This window comes from Buceros rhinoceros, unplaced genomic scaffold (genome assembly GCF_000710305.1).
Source record: "Buceros rhinoceros silvestris isolate BGI_N320 unplaced genomic scaffold, ASM71030v1 scaffold12294, whole genome shotgun sequence".
In the NCBI taxonomy this organism is placed as follows: domain Eukaryota; kingdom Metazoa; phylum Chordata; class Aves; order Bucerotiformes; family Bucerotidae; genus Buceros; species Buceros rhinoceros.
In genome coordinates, this window is record NW_010410132.1 from 61,372 (window position 1) to 70,557 (window position 9,186).

Below are 9,186 nucleotides of genomic sequence, written 5' to 3' on the forward strand. Positions count from 1 at the left end.
TTGACCTTTCCCATTTTTCAACCAGTGCTTTTTAATGGTCCGGTTTATCCACAAAGTGCTTTTGTGTCTTATTTCGTGTAATCTGCAACCAAACGGAAATTTTGGGCCAAATCGGGGCTTGGATTAACATTAGGACAACAGCAGTGAAGCTGTATGGCCATAGAATTGGGTGTAATTTGGCTTTTTTAGTGATTTTCAGGAACATCTGGTAAGTCTTGGTGACCAACTGGGCACACCTTGCAGTGACCCCCGTGCCCAGGAGATGCTCATGCTGTGGCATCGGGCGGGGAGGCATCCCTTTGACATGTCGTAATTACCCCGCCAAGGTCTATTTATTTCTTTATTAACTCTGTTTGCCGATTTCTCAATTCTCTTCTATTTTTTTTCCCCTATTCCTTCCACAGGAATCATTAACCAATGGCAACAGGAATCCAAGGATAAAGTGATTTCCCTGTTGTTAACCCACCTGCCTTTACTGAAGCCCGGAAACATTGAGGCAAAAGTTGAATACATGAAACTCTTGCCTAAAATCCTGGCCCACTCGATTGAACACAACCAACACATCGAGGAGAGCAGGCAGCTGCTGTCCTACGCCTTGATACACCCCGCCACCTCCTTGGAGGACAGGAGCGCCCTGGCCATGTGGCTCAACCACCTGGAGGACCGCACGTCAGGTGGCTTTGGCGGCCAGAACAGAGGTCGGTCGGATTCGGTGGACTACGGGCAGACACACTACTATCACCAAAGACAAAACTCCGACGACAAACTCAACGGATGGCAAAACTCTCGAGACTCGGGCATAAGCGTCAGCGCTTCCAGCTGGCAGGACAAAAACCTGGCGTGCGAGAATGGCCATCTGCCCCTCTACTCCTCCTCCTCCGTCCCCACAACCATCAACACCATCGGCACTAGCACAAGCACCAGTAAGTACCCACGGGAAGCTCTGGGGTCAGCCACCCAGGGCTGCTCCTCACAGCACTGTCCCCTCCATCCTGCTAGAAAATGCTGCTTTGCCGTGGTTAGCAGAGGGGCTGGGTTCATCTGGGCCATAGAAAACCCTTTTTTTCTGCTTTCTTTCCCTTACTTGCTTTTTTATTTCCTGCCTGCCTTATTTTTTCACTCTATCCTGTGGGGTTTTAAAGAGCTGGCGGCTGGAGAGGAGGGAAAAACAGCCAAGTTGTAAGAGCCAAAAATGTGCATTGTTGAAGGGAGCTCCTTTTATTTGATGTAGCTCCACATAGCTTTGCAGTTCACATTTCGAGAGTTCCCAAACTGATGCTTCATGTCAAAAAGTGAGCTGGGGAACTTGAGGTCAAGTCCAAAAGTGACCTGAGGACTTACTGGGAGGAAATGGGGTTGGGACCCTGAAGTGCAGGCTGGGATCTACCATCAGCGAGGGTTGTATCTGCAGAGGCGTGAAGCTGGTGGTGATCAGGAGGGTTAGATGCGCAGTCATCAGTGTTTTACAGAGAGTTGGGTAGCTCTTCCCCCAGGGAGGCCCTGCCAGGCTTTGGTGGGAGAGGTGGGCAGTGCAGAGCCCAGTCCGAGCCTTGGGCACTTGGAGATGGTGCAGAGCACCATGGTGGAGATTTATCACTGGCTTTGCGTGAAGGCGTACTGCAGCTGTAAGTTTTTCAAAGCAGCTGTTGATGCCTGTGAGCCATCCTTGGGAGAGGAGGAGCAAAGCGTCTTCTTGGTGGTGTTCAGGAGCCCCTCTACCCACCCGCTCCCTGTGGAGGGCTGCCACACCTGCCTTGCTGTCACCTTGGGTAAGGCCACCATCTCACCTGCGAGGCTGGACGTCCTCCTTTGGTTTGGGAGGTTCAGAATGTCTCTATCCAAGAAGTTTGGCATTTCCCCAGGTATAGAGAGTGCTTCGTGGAGGAGAGGCTTCTTGCAGCGAGGGTGCCAGCTTCTCCATCAGCGTGTGGAAAGCCACAATTAAATAGCTGAAAGCTTTAAAATGGTCACTTAAGGCTTCTGGGTTTTTCCCTCTCCTGTAATAAGTGCCTTTTTTAGGTGGTGTGTCAAATCGACAATGAGATGAAACACGGCTCTGGGTTTATTACTGTAGCACGCTGGTCCTTGCCTCCCTGCGTCAGTCCCTTCAGGCAGTGGTGCCTGCTCTGCCACATGGGGATTTAGCACAAGGGGCTCAGCCTCTCCACTGGCTCTGAGTGTCATGTCCGTCCCATCCCCTGTCTTGTGAAGCCCCAGCTCCTGCCAGCATGGGGTGGTGTGATGTTCAGCCTCTCCAAGGGTCAGGTCCCTGCACTGCAGAGAAGAGCTGTTTGAGGGTGACCAAGCTGCATGGGGAAGGCTGAACAAGGAGGCAGGGTGAGAAGAACCATGAATGTATTTGCAGCTGGTCTGTTAGATCTCTCCAGGGGTCGTTTGGGGAGAGGGTTGTCTTCCTTGTGGTTTTCGCATGCCTGGTGATGCAGAGGCTTTGCACACCAGGGTGGCAGTGGGAAGGGATGGCTTCAGAAGGCATCTGGTTCCTCATGTCAAGATCTGGAAGCAGGAAAGTCTGATGGGTGCAGGAATTTAGTCATTGACAGTGGCCAAAGCTCCGTAAGATGCCTTAGGTCTTGAAGAACGCCTTTCAAAAACACCTTTCTATTTCTTTGAGCCTTTTTGCGCTTAGACTTCCCTCTTAGCAGAAGCAGCAACCCACCTCTTGCCCAGACAGCAGCCAAATTATGTAGCAGTGCCTGAGCTGCTGCACTGCTGAAGCTTTTCCTAAATTCTCCCAGAATTAGGTGTGTGCAGCAGCACAGTGCTGGGACAGGAGCAGTTGTGGGTCTCCCAGCAGCCCTACACTTTACTCTGATCTTTTGCTGGAAGACCACATCCCTCCTCCATCTCTGCTGCTCTCTTTGCCATGGCATCCCCCGCCGTAAGTCCCAGTGCAACAGCCCTTTCCCAGCACCCTGCAGTAGCTGCTTTGTGTGGCACCAGGGCAGCTCACTCACATCGTCTTGCTCTGAACTGCAAGATTTACAGAGTCCATATTCAGGAGCCTTTTCCCCAAGGGTCATGCACGTATTTCTGAGGCTAAGTAGCTTTGCAGAGGCATTTGAACACTTCTTCAGCCCAGCCTACTCCTAAATGTTAAGCTGTTGTAACTCTTGTTAGCGTATTTTGGTGGCAGCATGCTCAGACAACCTGCGGGCTGAGCTGGAGGTGACCCAACCGTGCTTCATGTGTTAGTTCATAAGCTTCCTTAACGCAATATTTGCTTGGACACAAGCACAGCAAATCCACAGAGAGATGCTAAAAAATAAACACGGCTGGCAGCCTTTGTCCCAGCCCCTTGAGTCAATCGATAGGTCCATTAATCTTTTATTCCAAAGTAAAGCCCTCAAATCGTTACTGTTAGGGTTTAGGGTTATTATTTTTCAATTCTTCCTTTTTCTTGGACACGTTTTTCTGGGCAGGGACCTAATCTGGCAACACCCTGCAGGGCACAGCCTTCCCCGACCTGTCCCTGCCAAGGCATAGCCTGTTTCTGACACCGAAATGGGGCAAAGTCTTTCCCGGAGGAGTAACGTGGTGATTTTGCCTGAGGTTCTTTCTTCTGGTATTGTGGCATAATTAGGTGTCACACTATTATGGCGTGGGGTTTAAATTTGGGTGGCTGAAGCTCATGTGACAATTTGTTTTGCTCTATCCTTGTCATTGACTCGACCTAGACCCAGGCTTTGAGACTTGCTTCGGGCTTGGTTCACCTCCAGCTCTCTCGTAACGCCACTGGCTGATGTTAACTGAGGCTTGAGGAGCTGTTGCTGGAGTCCTTCAGCCTTTGCAGGGCAAGTCTGGAGTGCTCTGAAGGAATTGCTCTGGATTTACCCCAGTGATGGTGATCCAGGAGCAGGACCAGCATTGTAAGTGATGGGTTTGGGTCTGGAGCAATCTGACGGTACGGATTCGTCTGAAGCGATGGAAGTTAACGTGCCCCTTCCCCTCTGCTGCATCATCAGAAATTCTTTCTCAGACCATCTGCAGAGCTTGAGCTGCAACTTTAAACCAAGCTTTAGTGTGCCGGGAGTAAAGGTGGCCTCGGCCTGGGCTCAGAAGCGTGGGTGGACAGGAGGCCAGAGGTGCTCCAGGCGTGGTGGGACAGGGTGAAGCCCAGAGCTCTGCGGCCGAGTCAGGCGGCAGTTGCAAAATGCCCGGGTTGCACAATGCCTTTGCAGTGGAGGCAGAGCCTGGAAACTCCAAAAGGGCAGAAAAAAAAGCAACTGGCTTTCAAAGCTGCAGACCAAGAGCTTCTGGCATGGGGGCTTTGGCTCCTTCCTTTCCGCTGTGTAACTGGTTCCACCGATAAGGCATGCTGGGTTTGGGTTGTCAAATGGAAGTAGAACATAGCTTAACCCTCTGCTTCCACCCTCTCAAGAAGGGCATATGTGCGGAGGAAAAGAGGTTCTGCTGTTAAATATGCTTGTCCAGCGCTGAGCGGGTGGGGTGCAGGTACACCAGTCTCAAATGGACCATAAGGTCTGTGAGCAAGAAAAAAGCACAAGGTTTGGCAAGACTGATAGCAGCTCCAGTTGGCAGAAGTGAGCCTGTTGAACCACAGCTGAAAAGGTAAGGATTTGCTTCCAGGCTCTGACGTGCATCTGCTGGGCGAGTGTCTTGGTCCTCTGCTCCCAGTGTAACCTGGGGATAACGGAATCACTTCTTTTACCAGTGTATGGTGAGGTTTTCCTATGCTGTCACCTCTGGTGTGTTGTCAGGGCACTTAAACTCCCCGTGGAGAGCAGCTTCCCAGGGACAAGTCTCTACACAGGGGCAGAAGGTCTTGGGTTTACTGCAGGAGCAGTGGCTTGCCCTGAACGTTTGGATTAGGAGCCAGATGCTTCAGGCTCTTTCTGGCAGAGGAGCGAGGACCTCCTTATGCCTAGAAGAGCTCAGTGCCAAGCACAGGCCTGGTGCACGCGCCCTGCGTCACTTGGAGTGGCACCAATGCCTGGAGGTATGGCGTGGGTGGCACCAGGGGATGAGGTGATTGTGTGCACCACAGGTCGGTGACGGTGGACAAGTCAGAGACCTTGCTGTGGAATGTCCTGCAGAGCAGACACCCCAGGCGTCGGCCCTGTGTTCGTACAGGAGAGTTTGCCAACCCTTTGGTACTTCAGTGTTGCCTGGATTGCCCCGTGACAGAACAGAGAGGTCCTTGGACCAGCAAAGCTGTTCGCCGGTCTGCAGCCACCCTCTGCTTCTGCTCTAACAGGAAGGACGCTGGGTGCTGAGGTCTGCTACACCCATCCCAGGGGAGGCTCTGCCAGAAAACTGATGTTTACCCATGAGGAGGGAAGGAGAGCGAGCAGTGCAATGGAGGAGAAATTCTCACCTACACAATCTCCTTGTCCTGAAAAAGAAAAATGTCTTGTCTTAGAGCTGGAGAGAAGGAATAAATCACCGTAGTTCCTTCATGCACACCAGTCCAGATTCCTCGTTGTCCCATGGCGCCTGCCAGCTCTCGAGAAATGCTTGCATGAGTCATGCTTAGGTGGCACCAGCAAGATGTGCTGGTGATCAAAGTCCCCGTAACACAAGAAATATAGAGATACTGGTGACTGCAGAAGAAGGGAACATCCCATGGACTCTTACGTGAAGATTCCTCCAGGGGCTGCTGGTTCTGGGGCAAGGCCACTGCCAGCCTGTGGAGACCCTGCTGTCCTGGGAAGGGCTTTCTGTCGTGTGGCTCTTTCTTAGAAGAGATTCGATCCCAACCACAGGCACATCTGCAGCTACTAAACTGTATGTTGGCATGTGTGTGTGTGACGTGGCTTGCTGGATTTTGCCTATGTTTGCTCCAGTTACGGACTCCCTAGGGAGAGAGCAGATGAAGAAGATGGTGGAGCTGCAGAAGGTCATCAGGGAACTGAGGTGGGAGAAACAAGAAGACGCTTGTCATGAACAGAGTGTGGATTTCCTGACTCTTCCTCCCCTACGCTGCAGTGCAACAGCTCACTGCCTACCACCGAGATGACCCTGTCCTCGTACCCAGTATACAAGCTGAGCTCGAAAGTGGCATGGTTTAACCCACAGGACCACCCTGTGGGTTGCAAGTTGCTTGCTCAAAAGTAAAGAGTGCAGAAGTCTTCCTAAGGTTACAACAGTGAGGCAAACAACTGTTCTTGCTGGGGGTGGATTAGCTTTGTAATCTGGAATTGCCTTCAGCAGCTTGTTCCTTGGTTGGCCATGCTGAGTACTGGGACTTGTCACCCCAGCACTCATCCTGCCAGGTGGGGACATCTCTCACATTTCCTTGTTTTCTCTTACTGGTGGACTGAGAGTAGCTCGTTGGCCTTTATTAGACTTGAGCTTCTCAGCAGTGGTAGATGGGGGCAGTCGTTGTCTTGCTCACGCCCTCTAGTGTTGCACGTAACCGTCGGAGAACATTTCTAGGTGTCACCCACTTCACCAGGGTGTCATCGCTACAATATCTTGCTAATTCTGTAGCTTAGAAACAGAATCGTATGAAAAGGTACTGTGGGAGCAGAATTCTTCTCTCAGATCCCTACAGAATATGCACAAACACAACAGCAAATGGGACTGAGAGCAAGGACAACACAGAATATAGGATCATTTAGGTTGGAAAAGACCTTTAAGACCATTGAGTCCAACCATAATTTCTACTCCAGCTCTGAGCGGCAGGTACAGATTGCCTGGCCCCTCTGTAAATTCAAAACGCTTGGTCTCTGGGAGATGTGTTCCACAGCTCTGCACACCATCATTCAACAAGCAAGGAGATGAGTGGTCACCTGGAAGCCACCAAGCACTGGAGATGGTAGCGGTGGTGGAGGACAAGAGCAATAGCCTTTTGGGCTGGACAAACTCAGCTACTGCTCTTGAGTGGTCACTGCAGGGCTGTGTTTTATAGCCAGTGTCCCTGTCTGCTGTGAGGCTGCTCCATTTGCCGTGTCCCTACCCCTCTGGTAAGCAGGGAGGTGTCCACAGAGCAAGCTGTGCCCATTCCCCGTGAGCTGGTCTGCTGGCCAGGATGTTTCGAATTGATGGGCCAGCTACATGTGCCATCCCACCGTCAGCCCAGCTCCCACGCTGCCCAGACCCGGTCTCCAAGCAGGGTGGCCAGGTGAACCATCCCACCTTGGGACCACGGCAGCCACCATGGTGGTCGTTGGCTGGTCTGGTGCAGGGAGGGACACTGCTCCTGCAGTCTGTGTGATTTGGCCATGCCACAGCAAGGTACAGGCTGGGGAAATGGGTGTCTCTGAAAGGAAGAGATGAGAGCAGCCCCATCATACAGCACAAGTCCCAAGTGACAGGACAAGAGGAAACAGTCTGAAGTTGCTCCAGAGGAGGTTGAGGTTGTCCCTGAGGAGCCATTTCTGTCCCGTTGGGGTTGTGCAGGCGTGTCCCAGGCTGCCCAGGGCAGTGGTGGAGTCCCCATCCCTGGAGGGGTTTCCCAGCCGTGTGGAGGTGCTGCTGCGGGACAGGGGTCAGTGGGGACCTGGCAGTGCTGGGGAACGGGGGGACTCCATGGGCTTAAAGGGCTTTTCCAGGCAAAATGATTCAATAATCTCTGCTGTGCGCTTGCTCGCAAGGGCCAGAGGTGAAGAGGCTTGAAGCCAGTTTGGGCAGGAAACTGGTCTGGCTCTACTTTCTGGCCTGTCACCTTTCGCCATCTGTGTTGCTGTGTTTGGTGTTTCCTAACGAAGTGTCCTGATGGACTCTTGCACTTGAGCGACAGTCAGAACGTGTTCTACGCTTGAGACTTGAGTTCAGCTGTCCCAGAGCTTTCTGCTCCTCCTTTGAGCCTGTTTTGGCACATTCCCTTCACCTCTTTGCACCCAGAGGGTCTCTCTTCTTTTGGTGTCTTTGGCCAAAAAGGGGGGTGGCCAATAAAGAGCAACCTGGCGCAGAGGTCCCACTGCAACGCATCTCCAGGAGGGTCTTAGACTGACATCAAAGCCCATCAGCTTGCTTGTCTTCCCAAAGACTGAAAGGGGAAAAAAAGAGTGGGATTTATGCAGTGACACAGAGTAACCCCGTGCCCAGTGCTTGGCTTTGGTCATTGTCCCCAGACCCGCATCCGGGGGGGATGGCTCTGCTCTTGCCATGCAGCTGTTCACAGGTAACATCGCTCCACACAGCTTTCGGGGCAGAAGGAGTTTCTTGCCTGCGGTGGATGGCTTTGTTGGGGGCATGCGGATGGCTCTGGGGGGATGAGGTTAGCAAAGCAGAGCTGGTGCTACCCCAGGCATCAGACAGAGATGGGGACGAGGTCTTCCCCGGCGCGCCCGCTCCGCTCTTACGTGGGAGCAAGCGATGACGGGGGGCATATGTGCAGCCTACAGCAGGCAGCGCGTTCGGGCTGAGCGCCGATCCTGCCGTAGGCAGGGTGTCGAGCGTGGGTACCTGCTTGCCAAGCAGAGCGAGTAGGCAGGGAAGCGAACGCGTTTCCCACTTGAAAGCCCCCCAGCGGACGGCTCGTGCGGGTGGATCGCCTCCCCTGCCGTAGGCAGGGTGTCGAGCTTGGGTACCTGCTTGCCAAGCAGAGCGAGTAGGCAGGGAAGCGAACGCGTTTCCCACTTGAAAGCGGGTTTTCACATGGGTGACGGGCTGGATCTTGTGGTCCAGCCTCTGCTCGGCCCCTTGTCAGCCATGATGCTCAGGAGCAGAGATGTCATCGGAAGGCGGAAGGGTCCTACTGTGGTCCCAAAGGCAAAGGGGGAAATGGGCTCTCGCAACACCAAACGATGCTTTTAGGTGTTTAAATAATCTGTGTAGTCTGGCCTGCCGTGGCCCTGGCAGGCAGCCCTGTTGTTAGGGAACGGCGAAGGGGGTGGTGGTTGGTCTGGGTGGCTAGTGAAGAGGAGGGGGAACACTGGATGCCAGCAGGTGACACATGGCTGTCACCAAAGAAGGCGTGTCACATACTGGGACCACACCAGTGCTCCCTCCAAACCTGGTTTGTGCAAGGTTTCATCCTTGCATGTGCCCACACGTCTCCTTTACAGAGCACCGCTCCCAAATCCACGTATCCTACTCACAGAGCGATGGCTCCACAGCTTCCTGCCTGCACTGAGGCCTCCTAATTTGAGAACTTCTATTCCAGCAGCACGTGGGGACACTCCCACCTTCTTGGGAAATCCCAGTTCAATCACCAACTGTAAGCACTCAGAGCAGGGACTGGGCGCCCTGGTTTTGCCC

The 9,186-nt window shown here is 53.0% G+C and overlaps 1 protein-coding gene across 1 annotated transcript in view; it reads left to right on the plus strand.

The window, feature by feature from the left end:
• The window catches only part of SAMD4A (sterile alpha motif domain containing 4A), a 99,665-nt gene that overhangs the window by 61,245 nt on the left and 29,234 nt on the right, over window positions 1-9,186 (plus strand). Inside the window, exon 2 of the mRNA XM_010135494.1 lies at window positions 405-923. Coding sequence (XP_010133796.1) covers window positions 405-923 — 519 coding nt within the window. The remainder of the gene's footprint in view (window positions 1-404; window positions 924-9,186) is intronic.